This window comes from Stegodyphus dumicola, chromosome 10 (genome assembly GCF_044657685.1).
Source record: "Stegodyphus dumicola isolate Sdum_Otavi_A_Nest chromosome 10, ASM4465768v1".
In the NCBI taxonomy this organism is placed as follows: domain Eukaryota; kingdom Metazoa; phylum Arthropoda; class Arachnida; order Araneae; family Eresidae; genus Stegodyphus; species Stegodyphus dumicola.
In genome coordinates, this window is record NC_140777.1 from 85,430,364 (window position 1) to 85,447,073 (window position 16,710).

The window sequence follows — 16,710 nt, forward strand, 5'->3', positions numbered from 1 at the left end:
ATACACAATCCTAAACTTAACGCTATGCAACAAAAATTAGCTGGGATATTTAATTTCAAAATTTGCAATCTTTTATGTCATTTTCAACTGGCCTTTTAGAGATGGGTTATATAAGTTAGAATAATTCGTAGAAATAAATTTAAATGCAGTGAAGAAAAAAATGTATATAATTTAATAGACTGTACAAGAAAGTCATGCAGCGACCACATTAGATTTTTTTTTCTTTTACCCATTCTTTTATTCTTTCTTTCTTTCTTTCTTTATTTATTTTATACACTTTAATTTTTTTCGTTTCCTGTTGCTTTGTATATGCTGTTGGATCCACCATTATAAATAAAAAAATTGTTTATTCTGCATATTTTAATTTCTTCTTTTATGTGTTTATATTCAAAACAAATCTTAAGGAAATAGTGAATGTTTTAGGACATGAATGAACCTGCAAATTTTCAAACGAATGAGGACGATCCCGAATACTGCAAATGGGACAATATTCCAAAAGATCAGTGCTGGGCTCTCAAGTGTCCTACAAGTCCTTACGATGACCCCCCTTACAATCCTCGTAAGTATTTGACAAAATGATAAAAATAACCCGTATATACGAGTATATCTCATTAAATGTGTGTAATATCTTTATTAATGTGTATATATTTCATTATAGTAGTAAATAAGTCACATTACTTTTAGAAGGGAATAACGTATATTATTCAATTATTTTAATAAAATGAAAATTAAGTAATTTTTTTTTTTAGTAGGAATTCTTATTAGTACCGGAAAACAAATGTTATTTCCAGCTCGAGGTAAATTAGCATCAGGCAAAAACTGCATACTGTCAGAATAGACTGTACAGACGTTAGGTATTTTGGAAGCAGGAAAGATGAAAAATGAGCAACGCCTTCGCCGGGAATCGAACCACGGACCTCTGAATACGCGCCCAGCATGCAAACTACTACACCACGAAGGCACGCTAATAATAATATAATACCATATAAGGCTATAGATTATAGGCTATAGATATTATTAGATATAGATTATAGGCTATAGATTGTAGAGTATAGAACTGTGGATTTTGAACATAGACTTTGAACTATAGATTTCGTACATATATTTCGTACTATATTACATATGAACATCATATCATATCGATATGTTTCGTAAACTACTCTTCATTACTACTATTTCTTTTCATCGTATATTATGTTCAAAATTCCATACATATAAAGGAGTTATATCATATAGTATTATGTTTAAAATTTTTGTATTATATTAAAAATTCTGTACATTTATTATTATGTTATTTTATATATTAGGCTCCAAATTTTTGTATTACATTCCAAACTATGTATCATTTCAAATTATGTATTCATTCCAAATTATGTAAATATTTTGTTAATATCAATAAAAGGATTAGCTGGGGTCACGTAGTGAGGAGACGCCGCTAAACCAATTAACCAATTGATAAAGGTGTAGTGCCCGTCTTCCCCGCTCCTAATCCTAATCCCTTATAAGGCAATTGTTGTCATCCTATGCAGTGTAGGATGCTCTTTCTTATCTTCTTATTGTAACTGCAGCATTCAGCTGCTGTGGTTGTTATTATTACTGCGATTAGCTACTATAGTTATTAATAATTTTTAACTATTTAGCTACTATGAGATTTCAGCGAGCTAAATACTCGGTGTAGGAAACATATTACAAGCACTTATAAACAGGAAAATGCTTCATTGAGAAAAATTTAAAAAAAAAAATAAATAAATAAAAAATAACAAAAAAAAAAATAATAATAAAAAAATAACCTAAACTTTTTTTTCCCTCCTATTTACACACGCATACATATTTTGAGAGCATTTGAACTAAAAATATTTAAAAACACAATAGCTTTAGAATTTCCGATAGACAGTCTCGCACGCTGGAGATAAAAATCTTTTTTCCCGTACAGTGTTGCCATTGCTCGCTTTGAAATCATTTAGTTTGATAGTCAAAAATTCGTTAAAGTTTTACAAAACATAAAATATACAATAAAACAAAATCGAAATTCAAAATTCGAGCCTCAGCTGTCCATATTGGGGTGGAGGACTACGCTATTCAAAATTTGCTGGCTTTCGGTACCGTTGTTTTTTCACATGCATACATTCATGCAGATTATTAATTATTTAATTTCTTTAAATATAATAAGGGCGACAATATCTGGTGGCAACAATTTGGAAAATGAGACGGACATTCATAGTGAACCGGCGCAAAATGCCATTGTGAGGTAAAGCCACTTTGGGCCTTAAAAAAAAATAAAAATTAAATTAAAAAAAAAATCTGAAAGGTTTCAGATTTTAAATTACGTCCAAAGGGGCGTTTTTTTTTTAACGTTTTGCGTGCTACATTTATTTATTAAATATCATCTTCTTAGCACTTAAACCATAAAATTCAGTTCATTAGCAATGTCACAAAATAATTTTAAAATGCGCATATCTTTAGAATCTCCGATACACACTTCCGCGCGCTGGAGATAAAAAGGTTTTTATTTTCCCGTAGAGTGTTGCCATTGCTCCCTTTTAAATCGTTGAGTCTGTTACTCAAAAATTCGTTAAAGTTTTACAAAATATGAAATCGATCATAAAACAAATTTCAAATTTGGTTTTCCGCATGCCCATATTCGTAGGAGGATAACGTCATTCAAAATTCGATGGCTTTATGTACCGTTGTTTTATCACGATGCGAGAAATATGCATACATTTATGCAGATTTTTTATTATTTAATTACTTCAAATATAATGCAGGACTCTAACATTTGGTGGCAACAGTTCGAAAAGTAATTCGCCGTTTATAGTGATTCAACGCAAATCGCAAAACGAAAACAGTAATACTTCAGGGACGAAGCCCCTTTGGACTAAAAAAAGGTGAAATTTGCGAGACAGACGCTTGCAAGGTAGAGGAAATTCGGGAAACTTTCACGGTTTTTTACTGACATGAAACATTTTGTGGTCGGGAAGGGGGGGAATATCCCTATCTAAAGGGGAAAGCAGCAGCACAAATAACTAGTTCGTAAAATAAATATACATTATGTTATACATTGTTGAACTAAAATTTACATTTATAAATTAATAAAACTGAAAAAATATTCAACGCCGTTATTTTAGATCATGAATCTATTTATTTCGCCGTATTTTTTTTTTTTTTTTTTTATATTATGTTTTATATAAGCAGACTTTCCGATGTTCATTTGTTCTGGTTCTTACTTTAAATGTTTTTTTTTTTTTTTTTTTTTTTTTTTTTTAATTACATTCGTTTTTCCTTGTGTGTAACTTGAGCTGTTTTATATGTTTGAATTGATCAATCCAATAAAGCCGTATGCAACAACAACATAAACAGACTTTATTCGTTATCTAATGCATATTCAAGGAACTCCGGAACACAATTATTTTTAAAGTAATCAAAATTTTATATTTTTGGCTTAAAAATATTCAAGTACCTTTAGAATAAAGCAAACTACATGTGTGTACGATAATGACATCAGCAAGCATAAGTATTTTATGTCTAGCATTTACTATCCATAAGTGAATTGCCCTCTGACTAGTATGAGAGAGAGCATGCAATCAATTAAATTATTCAGCTTTTCATACCTTTTTATATCAACATTTTCAAAGTGAAGAGTTTAATGTTGTTTATTTTGAATACAAAGCGCGTCTGTTAACATTTATGCAATTCATTTTATTTTATTCTAGTGCTAATATTGTTTTGCTAAAGAGATTTTGAGATTTCGTATTTACTTTTGCGAGCAAGATAGTATATTATATTGTAGCAAAGCACTCAAACGCCCTCTGCCTAAGGGAAGGATGCCTTCACGGAGGACTTTCTAAGGAAAACTGGCTGGTATACACGTTTTCGTGGAAAAAACCACCAAAACATCCATGCAGCTAGCCCGTTCGCGGGATTCGAACCTCGGACCGAACTACCAGTATTCAACGACTTTACCCCTCGGCCGCTGATCGGCGTTCGGGAGTAAGATAAAGATACAGTCAGCTGGAATGAAAAAATATATTAATTAGATTAGTTAATTTGAAGCAAACTTATAACACGCTTTTTGAATTTCTTACCAGTTTTTCAGAAACTTGCAGCAGATTCTGTTCTGTAAAAGTACACGAAAGGCAAAACTCGCAATCCAGATGAATCCGTTCACAACACATTTTCGGCTAGATACCCGAAAAGCATTTTCTTAATTGCTGAAAATAAATATATGTTCTATTCTAAATTCGAAAATGCAAAATATTTTTTATAGTAAGCAGTTTTTGCTAGATTTACGGGTAATCAAATATGGGACATTCCGTCCACTGAACACCTGTTTTCTCTGCAAAGCATCCAAGTTTTAAATTTAAAAAAAGTACAGTGTGATACTATGTTTATTAACTCTATTGAAAAATTCTTTAGAAAACGGTTTTCCAACCTTTCTGCCTTGGACATCAGAGCATAAAAATATATTTATTATAAAACCAAAATCATTTATTACACATTATTAACCCAAAAGGGTAATTTGCCCAGAAGGGCTATTAATTTCGTTTATTCGTTTTGCGTTGTTTCACTATAAACGACGAATCACTTTTTAAACCGTTGCCACCAAATATTGGAGCCCTGTATTATATTTAAAGAAATTAAATAATGAAGAATTTTCAAAAATCTTTTCAAAAATTCAAATTTTAAAACTTCAAAAATGTTTCTGGCATAAAACGACGGTACCTAGAGCCATCCAATTTTGTATAACGTACGTCTCCACCCGAATACGGGCATCTGGAAGCCCAAATTTGGAATTTGTTTTATTATCTGTTTCATTTATGTGCTTTTGATTAAGAAATTCAACGATTTCAAAGCGAGTAATGGCAACACTGTACGGGAAAAAACATTTTTATTTCCAGCGCGCGAGCCTGTGTATCGGAAATTCTAACGATATGATATTTTGCTGTTTTTAAATATTTTTTGAAATATTTTCAGATTTTTTTTTGGGGGGGGGGGCGGCTTACTTTATCAAAAAAAAAAAAAAAAGGCTATGACGATCAAAAATATCTTGAATGGTTTTCTTCAATCCCCATCCTTACTGAGCATATATCATCATCGCATTCTGTTTCACTAGACTCTGAAAAAGTATTATCACCAGAGCTATCATCTTCCGATTCAGATATATTATATTCAATATCCTCAGACTCACGCTCTGAATACATTATCAACAATCTGATATGCAAAAATGACGCTAATGAAAGCAAAATAGTTTCAATTTCAAGGCGGAGAATCTCACTGGGAAAATTGTGAAGAAACTAGAACTAGTGGCGCCATCTTTTAGTAATATTTAGAAATATAAAAATAATCGTGGAATTTAAAGCGACGAGTTCAGTTTTAATAATGTAATTTTTCATTTCGTGGCAAGGCATGCGACACCGACCTTACGGGCACAAAAACCCGCGAACGTGTGAGATGCGATGCCGACCTAGAAGGGATTTTAATACAGGTTCATTTGGAAAATATCAGCAGTTCTGGTTTATTGTCGTCCCCTTTGCATTTTGAGCAAGCTCGCCGAAAAGTAGCAGGAAGATGTAGAAAATATGATTTAAAATCAACTTTTGCAGTTAAATATACAGAAAGAGAGTAAACCCAGCAAAAGTGTGTAATGAACAAAGAATCAAAAGGCGACCTTTACAACGAAATTAAATTTAAAAATAAAAGTGACATTTTTTCCTTAAAGAATATATTTTAAAACATTATTTTGAATGCATATTAAATCTGTTTTATAATTTTACTGTGTTATTTAATTTAAAATATGTTATGATTATGCATATTAAATGATAAAAAAGCAACATATAGCATGAATATGTTGAAAAATGAGTTCTAAAATCCTTAAATACACTTATCTCGGGGTGGATATTATTTTGTTTTGTCAGTTTAAGTTTCTCACACATACATGCATGAAATTTTCAATGAAGTTTTTCTCATTCTGTTACGTAAATCATTTTCAGAATTTTTATTTTGGCGTGAAAAATTTGAAAATATTTGTCTCGGAGGGAGGGGGAATAATCAGATTTTAAAAATCAAGTTTTTTTTCCCTTTCAAAAATTCTTAAACATTTTTATTCATATTTGTATAAAACCTAAAGAAAAACCTTTATACGCACAAAAAAGTGAAACAATTCTGCGAATTGGTCAGACGATTCAGTAGTTGTATGAGAAATTAAAACGCGTAAAGATTTAGAATTTTTATAAATAAAATTTGAAATGGCTGAAAAATTTTTCTTATAAAAATGATTTTTATTAACATATATATTTCAGGGAAAATATTTATTAAAAAAATATTCATAAATTTAAAAAAGTGAAATTTTGCGTCTCGCTTTCCTTAAAAAAAGAAAGAAAGAAAAAAGAAAAAAAAAAAAAAATAATTCGACATCGAAATTATTTGCGGCAATATTTATCCTTTACTATCCAAAAGTCCGGCAATATTTAGAGCAGTTCAAAGTTCTGGTGTGGATTTTGGACCAGGTTTTTTCTGCAATGTATTTTTACAGACATTCTAGTGGAAAGTAACATAGACATTATTTAAATGTAAAAATAGGGTAACATTATTTATAAAGCTAAAAAAATAATTAATGAAACTAGAATTTCACAGATGGCGAAAAAATCTCTAAGTTCTCGAAATTTCCGAAAAACTCCAAAATTTTACGAAATGAATCGCGGAAACTCGCACCGTTATGAAGTTAAAGCCTTGTTTATGAGTAACTAAAATTAATTATTTCTCATTTGAAAATAAATGTTATGGATAAAATTTTAATTTTCTCGATAGTCCATAGGTTCACATTGCAAGAGTAAAAGTTTATTTTCTGGTGTTGAAATGGAATCTGAAGGCTTAGTTAGCGACTTTTTTTGATGATAACATATTGATGTTCTTATATCAGAATTTATACATTCTGACATAAGTGAGAGATTGTAGATATATCGAATTTTAAAAGAGTAGTTAATAGATATTTTGTATTAGAGTTCATATATTCATCATTCATTGATGTTTTTAAATTAGAGTTTTAGGGTCACTTGCTCATATTATTTTATTGACAAATATGCACAATTGTTTTCGTGAAGATAATTTGCTCATGTATGAAGTTTAAATGCATCCATTATGTGCCTCTTTTGGCGTAATGTGGGATGGTCAGGTTATCAAACCGACAATGAAGAGGTTCTGAGTTTGGTTGTTCATTTAGACATGGTCAGCTTTTCTAAGAGTTCTCTCTCAAAAATATCTTCTAGATTCTACACTTGCGCCCGAACTAAATTCGTCAGTGACTTGGATTGTCCGACTATAAACCTTCCGATAAAGACAGTTCTACAAAATATTCTTTAGTTATAGTTAGAGAAATACAGTTAAAGAAACAACAGTTAGACAAATCAAGTTTTACATTTACATTCATCTTACTGTTTATGAACGATATTAACATTTTTTTCATAACTTTTTATCAAAAAAAAAAACACTTTTAATAATCATTTACCCTTGGTGTTTTGATATCATCTGGAAATAAGTACATTTTTTAAATATTTGAAAGTACATTAATAATAGATTTTGTTAGTTCTACTTCAACTGAAACAATTAATTTAAACAAATGAGATAATCAAAATCTTATAATTAAATTCAGTGTTTTATGGCAAGATGAGCTTTGGTTACATTAAGCGTAGATTAGTTGAAGACTATAGTTCAACCGTTGCAAACTATAATTGTTTTTGCTGTAACTATAGTAACAATTATAGCCAACGCAGTCTTGGCTGGCTTTCTGCCAAAACCTTAGAGTCGTCCAGAAGGGATGTTAATTACCTCTGCAAGATGAGAAGGTCACATAAGAGTTCGCTTTATGCCGGAAAGAGGGCATTTACCATCGAAGGAAGGAAAGTCCCAGTGCAAATGGTTGATCCTGTCGTCAATTGTCGTCGGCCCCTTCGTTTCATATTCACAGCAATAAACTCGCATTAGTTTGCAACTCTAGAAAGCAAAACTGTTTGCAATTTTTACTTCCTTGTACAAAGTAAAAAGGAAGTATTGTAATCGCGAAAAATTTCAGGTATCTATTTCGACGAAAATATCCATTTTGACGGCTATCGAATACAATTTAACGATGTTTTTGCGTGACATCTGCACTTAAGGACAGAATAAAGGACTCTTCCCCCCCAAAAAAAATTATAAAACTTATTTAAATTGAATTACGTAAAACTAATTTTGTAACTCCTTAATTCCGCGTTCTTTGACTCAATGCTTCGAAGGCAGTGAACACACACACACACACACAAATAAAAAAAAATAAAAAAAAAAAAAAAAAAGGAGGAAGAAAAAGAACGGAAGAAATGGCCACCTGATTGATGTCCATCATCCACTCGCCCTCTTTCGTGAATAACTAGGTTCGAATAGCGCATGCGTATGATCATGGTCGTGGCTGCCGCGATTAAACTAACACAACATAAATTAATTTTTATTACAACAAACGTAGATCTCTTAACTACACCATAAACTTATTACTTTTTATTACATTATTACATTATTACGAGATAAATTTAAATTCCAGTTGGAAACAAGAAAAGGGGTCTATGTTTTTTTTTTTTAAACTCCCAGGCAAAGATTTTTTTTTGTTTGTTTAATTTTAGTATGGTAAAAAATAAATATACTATTTTGTATCAAATATATAAGAGTGTATATATGGCGATAGAATTTTATGCAAAATTTACCCCAAACTAAATATTTTTCGTACTTAACTTAATATTTTATTTCGGAATGTGTTTCTTCCACGTTAATATACATTCTTAAGTGCTTTAATCTCTTGAGTATGTGCAGTGGTTTTACAATCAAACCTTATATTCATGAGCTTATATTCAGGGAAACAAAAAATTTTGTTTTGTTTTGTTTTGAAGAAAATATTTTTCGGGGACTGTCTGTCAAACTAACTTTTGGATAGTATATTATATTTACTATAACGCCTATACCTTATAAGGTATTTCTCCCGCCTTCTTGGCGTGCTTTCGTGGTGTGGTTGTCTGCACGCTCGGGGCGTATTCCAGAGGTCCACGGTTCGATTCCCGGCGAAGGCGTTGCTAGTTTATCATCTTTCCTGCTTTAAAAAATACCTAATGTCTCTACAACCTGATATGTTTAATCTAAATTTCTACTTTAGAACCTTGTCCAAAAAAGAAACCATTAATCAGAGCTGACAAACAAAAGTCTTCCAGAAATATAACTAGGTATGATGCATAAGAAAGAGGGACAAAAAAGATCATCCTATTTAAAAGAGCTTAAGCGATTTTTAGAAATAAATAAAATTTTATATCAAGTTTATATGTTACGGTGAAACACCGAAATCAGAATCTGGAGAATGTCAACTTTCACCGGTGAATGTCAACATTCACATAGTCTCTTGGTGTATGTCCGAAAAATTTTCCAAATACTCTTATTTCTGACTTACACCGGTCAATGTCGACATTCACCATGTACTAATGGTGAATGTTGAACATATAACAATATTATATTTTCTTCTCCGCAATTCAGTCGCGAATAAACGCACTTGAGACTTGAAATAAGAACTTAGAACATGAGAACCTAAAACACACAATACATTCAAAATGAGAAAGGAAAATAATAGAAGTTAAAAACTTACTTAATTATACAGTAAGTTCTAAATGAGAAAATAAAATAGCAGTCATAAAAAAACTTACTAAATTACGTGATTCAAATCTTATTTATTGCAACAACTTAAACTATTATGGCACTTTATGACCTCTCTTTTCGACTTTCACCAGAGCATATCTGTGATTGTCGACATACACCGGTGAGGGTCCGAATATACAAGAATGTAGTGAGATATTCGGTCTTTCACCGACGTATTTGGTGAATGTTGATATTCTCCGGTGAAAGTCGACATTCTCCAATTTCGGTCTTTCACGGTAACATATAAACTCCAAGTAATGAAAAATTAAAATTTATGTGTTTTATTTAGCTTTCAATGTACGGAATATACAGCAATTTTGAGTTTCATGCTTTTCATTTAAATTCTGTTTTTAATAATATATATTTAACTGACGGATTTAAATTTATTGGTATTTTTCGCCCAGTGGAAAGAAGCGAATCCCCAAGACTGTCGACAATGACTCTTTGTATGGAGAGTATTCAAGGGGAAGGAGATAAAAGCTATCGACATTACGATGTCCACAGCTTGTACGGATGGAGTCAAACCCTTGCAACGAAAGAGTAAGCAATTACTATCGTCAATCTTATTTTATTAGAATTTATAGGAAATATACCATAATTTAATATTAGTGAAATTTGAGATTTGCTATTAATTTATATATGTAGAAAATAAGATAATTTGTTTTATTCTAGTTCAATGAATTTAATAGCATGTATATTTTCAATCTTTGTCTTTTTTTTAAATAATAAACCATAATATGTCACAAATATGATGATAAATTTGTATTTATACATACAAAAATCTGATGTGTACACCACATGACTTCCTTGTACGGAATATTAAATTGTACGCGTTTTTTCTTGCATTTCATTTAAACCTATTAGATTGAATTAAACCTACTTCGCCAACAGTGCATAAATCACAATAGAATAAATGCATTCTTTTAAATTCACTTTTGTTTACCATAGCGACACTCTGGCGCTAGGTTTACTTAACAGTGTTATATTTCGTTCATATTATAACTCAGAATGCACAAAATTAATATCATTTAAAGAATTATCTAATCGTTGCCACATGTTCTATTCAAATACTTTAATAAAGCTAGCACTATGTATAAAAGAATTTAAGCAAATAAAACAAAAAAGAAACAGTTTTTCACAGACGATTGAGTATTTCTCATTCAATTAATTCAGTTTTCACATCGCGACAAGGCAAAAATACATAAAAACTCAAAATATCTGTATTAAAAATTACGAAGTAAATCTTAAACGCTTATTTCCTCGAAAAAATTCCAGAAAGGTTTAAGCATGATTTAAATAATAAATGAAGGCGTTATCTTTGTTTTTGCGAAGCTAAGTGTCTCTAGATTGGCAACAAATCCGCTACTCAGCTGTTTCAAATGTAAACAAGAGCAATGGCCTCCATCAAATTAGGCTTAGCGGTACTTAACCAATTTTAAAATTGTTGATAATTCTAAAATATTGCATACAGATTTACTAAACGCATAAAACCCTTAACCGGAAGATAAAAACAACATAATTCAATCATTTTTAAAGCAAAAAATGTACGATTTACAAACATATAAGAGTAAAGAAACTGAGATCACTGAGCCGGGTGACAGAGTGGATATACGTATATAAATATATATATATAAACATATATATATATATATTTATATACGTTGGGCGCGGTCGATTGAAACCAAAATACGAGGTGCACATCTACATGTTATAGTAGTCTTATATACAAAATTTCAACGTTCTGAAGCTACTCGTTTTTGAGTTATGCGAGATACGTACGTACGTACGTTCATACGCACGTAACGTTCATACGCACGTACGTTCATACGCACGTACGTACGTACGTTCGTACAGACGCCACGAAAAATTCTCTTCAGAATTCATTTTAAAGCACTTTTTTAAATATTTTGGAGGAAAAGAGTCTTTTATTCTGTCCTTACGTACAGATATCACTCAAAAACATCATTAAATTGCATTCGAAAGCGGTCAAAGTGGATATTTTCGTTGAAATATACTGAAGCTTTTTGCGTTTACAATACTTCCTTCTTACTTCGTACAAGGAAGTAAAAAATCTAATGTGGACACCACATCACTTGTACTGCCTATATAATTGTACACATTTTTTGCTTATTTCCTCGAATTATCAACTTAAATTACCGATCTCTCAAGAAAGTCGAAAATGACATCAAAAACTGCAAATTTTGAAATTAAATAATCTTGTCAGTATTTGTCGTAGGGAATCAAACTTCTTCTAATGTTATCTTTTTCATAACGAGTATAAAGATATATGTAGAGAAACCAGGAAACGGCTTTAAATGTTATCTTTCGTTATTTGTTGAAAACTAAATTTGTTCAAAACATTGACATTATCAAAACAGGAATATTTTCGTGATTTAAAGCATTTCTGTAATTGAAGTATATGACTATGACCAACGATTGCGAAAATAAAGATCGGGTAAGAACTTTAAAACCGATAAGTATTAATATATTTCTATTTTCATTTTTGTGTTAGAAAGCTATGACAAATAGGGAAAAAAGACAATTCAATGAAACTTCTAATTCTACTAATTAGTTGACTAATTGATTAAGTATTGCGTTTCCGAGTCCCAGTGAATAGGTCGGAAGGAAATTTGTCTTGGCTCTCTTATTAATCGATCAGGTCGTCTGAATACATAATGAGGAAGAGCGGTATTTAACAGCGAAGTTCTTCGGTCTTAGGTAGAGAATTACCAGGTATTCTGTCTGCACGCGTCCGCCTTTTTAGGCTACTCTCTCGTAATCTATTATTACGCTCGGCCGTACTTAGGTCTTTGATAGCTTCGCAGTCAATTAGAGTTAAGGGGCCAACTCGGTTAGAATCTTGATAGCTTCGGCTATATCTCTTTTAGTTTACATAAGTTTTAGTTTACTTCTTAGCCTCTTAAGTTCAAGCCCAAGTGTCGGCTTTTATTGTACACACCAAGACGGAGTTCTGTTAAATCTTATTTGAATAATAAAGGGTTATTTACCCTTCCATCTTGTTGTTTCTTGTCACATGAACTCAAACGATTATTCGCTTATCATTTCTTAAGGGTCTTCAATTTTCTACAGTAACTGAATTACACTATGAGGATTCCCACATCCTTTAATATGGAAAACGAAACATAAAGAAATACTAAATGCAAGCGATACAAAAATATTGATTATCTCTGAATGCAAGATCCGTTTAATAAACTTTCGAAAATACTTTTAGAATACGAATAAAAATTTTAAAAATTAAAATAAAATGCTTGCTATTTGGTGTACATACCATATGCTTCCCTTCTCTCAAAGTGTCTTGAGGATAATTAGAAGCCATGTTTAAAACACTTTTCCCTTGACAAGTTCTGTTATGAAGCTTTAAACAAAGGAGATTAATTTTTGCAAAATTACTTTCTTCTTTATTAATTTCTTCATTCAGATCAATGTCTTAGTATCTTAGTTTTCTGCTTTAAGATAGTTCATGTATTAATTTACTTGGTAAAATTCATGTCTTCTTGCTGATGAGTTCGATCAAACATTACTTTTAAACTTCAATTAAAATTTAGCAGCACTTTGCGCTATTTATTACTTTTAGTACTAGCGTACTTTCTTCTTACCTCTTTGCCTACTTGTTTTCTTTTCTCTCTCTCTCTGTCTCTCTCTCTCTCTCTATATATATACATGTAATATATTCAAACTCAGAAGCAATTACGTTTTTGATATATTTGTAGCAAGAAAGCAGCAGCAGACAAACAGCAGTCTAGCTAGGCCAAAACGTGGAAAGCAAGTGTGTTATGTTCAGGATGAAATCTTAAGTCAAACTGAGTTAGTTTTGGTTCTCAATGCATTTTGATTGGATGGTTAATATTGCTGTAAAATTATTATTGGCTGCTTGAGTTTTAGTTCAATTTACATCACCAGAATTACGTAAGAATCACATGACATAGATTTTTCTCGAAATGACGCAGTGCAAATAGATGTTGCTATTTGTAGAATAGAGAAAGGGAATCTAATTTACGCTGCTAATTTAATCTTTTACATATTCTTTATTTTTCTTACATATATATATACACAGGGTGTTTCAGAATCGGTTACACAGTTTCAGGAGAGACAGAGTACACCTAAACGATGGAAAATCACATAGCAATGCACGCTCGGACACGTTTTCTTGTTGCTGCAGTGACGACACAAAACACAAAAAAGAAAGGACATGAATAGTGTGACAAAATACATTTTATTATGCTTAGTACAGCAGAAATCAACAAATAAGAACAAAAACACACAACGATCGTCATTAAAGAAGGTTAAATTATAATCCTGCACGTGATGCAAGCTTCACATCTCCGGTGCATGGAAGATACATGACGAACGGTTCTTGCATCACAGTCCCGAGCGTAATTTCGATCACCATCTTTAAAGACGATCGTCTGTTTTTGTTCTATTTTTTTGGTTTCTGCTGCACTAACCATACGAAACATTATTCTCATCCTGTTCGTGTCCTTCTTTTCTTGTGTTTTGTGTCGTCACTACGCTACGGGAAAGAGTTTCCGATCATGCATTGCTATGTGTTTTTCCACCATCTAGGTGTACTCTACCTCTCCTGAACGTTTGTAACCGTTTCTGAAACACCCTGTATATATATATACAGTGTCTCACAAAAGTGATGGGACACTTGTGCTTTACAAAAGGAAACTGTAGTAAAATAAATAAAAAAACGTGTAAAAATTTTTTGTGGGTGTATTTCATACTTAAATTTAGTAACAATTATTACAAAACATACATTTTCTCGAAATATTGAAATAATAATTTAATAAAAATACAATTGTTTAGAACGGAGCAAAAAATGGCTCACATAAGTGATGGAACACTTACTTTTCCATCAAATATTTATCCAAAAATTTTACTTTTTAAAAGGTTTTAATATTTTGTTGGATATCCGTTTACTTTTAAAACATGATTTAATCTTCTTGAGATGGTTTCGACTAATTTTTTTTTTTTTTTTTTTTTTTTTGTGATTTCTGGAGTGCTTTTACCCCATTCTTCTTAAAGCATCGATTTTAATTGTTGTTTTGAAGAAATTTTGCGAATTCTTGATTCCAATTCTTGCCAAATATTCTGTATGGGATTTAAGTCTGGAGATTGTGGTGGTGTTTTTATTATTCCAGGATAGTTATACAGCAGCCAGAGTCTAATGTTCAAAGCAGTGTGCTTGGGGTCATTGTCCTGGCAGAATTTAAAATCGTTATGAAGATTCAATTTTCGGGCTGAAGATTTCAAATTTTGATTTAAAATGTCAATATACTTGTACTGATCCATTATACTGTCAGTAAAAACAAGATTACCAACTCCAGCGGACGACATACACCCCCATACCATAACTTCTCCTCCACCATGTTTTACTGTTGGCACCAAATCCTGTTTGTGAAATTCTTCCCTGGGTTTTCTCCACACCAAGATTCCACCGTCAGAACCAAATATATTAAATTTACTCTCATCAGCAAATATAACTTCATTCCAGTAATCAGAATTCTTATTTATGTTTGATTTTGCGAAAGCCAGTCTGAGTTTTCTATTCTTTTCACTTACGAAGAATTTTTTCCTGGCTGCTCTACCGTGATATCCAGCAAATCGAATTACTCTTCTAATAGTCTCAGGATTACCAATTACTCCATATAATGCTTGTAAATCAGCAGCAACTTTAGGAGCACTCATTCTTGGATTTTTTTTTTTAATATTTCGAACGATAATTTGCTTTATTCCATTGGATAGCTTTGATGGTCGGCCAGATCTTCTTTTATCCTGAATCATATGATTCTTTTTATATCGTTTAATGATATTGAAAACTGTTGAATGACTCAAGTTAACTGTTTCAGCAGTTTCTCTAATAGATTTACCCCGTTCAATATGCAAATTAATAACTAATTTTCGAATTTCAGGCAAAGTTTCTTTTCGTTTAGCAATTATGGCTGCACAGAGCTAAAAAACACAAAAATTCCAAAACAAACTTTAGCGAAATACTGCAGACGATTTTATAAATTATTACCAATTGCTTTTGAGTAAAAATAAAAACCCGAAAAAATATTTTTATTGTAGTACGTAGTAGTATTTAATGGTGTCCCATCACTTATGTGAGCCATTTTTTGCTCCGTTCTAAACAATTGTAGTTTTATTAAATTAATATTTTAATATTATGAGAAAATGTATGTTATGTAATAATTGTTACTAAATTCAAGTATGAAACACACCCACAAAAATGTTTACATGTTCTTTTAATTTATTTTATTACAGTTTCCTTTTGTAAAGCACAAGTGTCCCATCACTTTTGTGAGACACTGTATATATATATATGAACAAAAACAGATGTTTGGTTCTACCGATTGCAATACAAAAGGGAGGTGTATAATTAGATATTATAGCTGTCCCATATACGAAATTTCAATGTCCTATGACTAATCGTTTTTGAGTTATGCGAGATACATACGTAGGTATGTGCCTACACACGTGCGTACGTGCAGACATCGCAATAAAAAAAATCTCCTTCGAATGCAGTTAAAATACATTTTACAATCTGTTTTGGAAAAACAGTCCTTTATTCTGTCCGTAATAACGTCACCGAAATAGTCGTCCTAATGGATTCAGTAAAGGTCTAAATGGATATTTCCATTCAAATATGATACCTGAAATTTTTAACGATTTCAATACTTCCTCTACTTCGTGCAAGAAAATAATAATAATAATAATAATAAAAAGAATCTAACCCGAAGATCGCAACTCAGATGCTGAAACTTAGGTGGTTAATTTCTTTAATCATTCAGCAAAAACGTTGTTATTAAAATTAATTTATTATTCACTTATTTGATTCTTTCATCTTTTTGAGCACATAGTTCATTCAGATAAAGTGCCAAACGTATGGCAGAAAAGAGTGGAAACTGAAAAATCTTGTGCTTACAAACCTCTACGCCCACTGCATAATTCTCCACCAGATCTAGAAAATCTTTGCACATTTATATCAAC

At 31.5% G+C, this 16,710-nt stretch overlaps 1 protein-coding gene across 2 annotated transcripts in view; it reads left to right on the plus strand.

Annotated features, from left to right (window-relative positions):
• The window catches only part of LOC118193429 (sucrase-isomaltase, intestinal-like), a 147,774-nt gene that overhangs the window by 91,133 nt on the left and 39,931 nt on the right, over nt 1-16,710 (plus strand). For both annotated transcript variants that reach the window (XM_085825203.1, XM_085825204.1), the window contains 2 exons: nt 424-559; nt 10,101-10,236. In XM_085825203.1, coding sequence (XP_085681329.1) covers nt 424-559; nt 10,101-10,236 — 272 coding nt within the window. The remainder of the gene's footprint in view (nt 1-423; nt 560-10,100; nt 10,237-16,710) is intronic.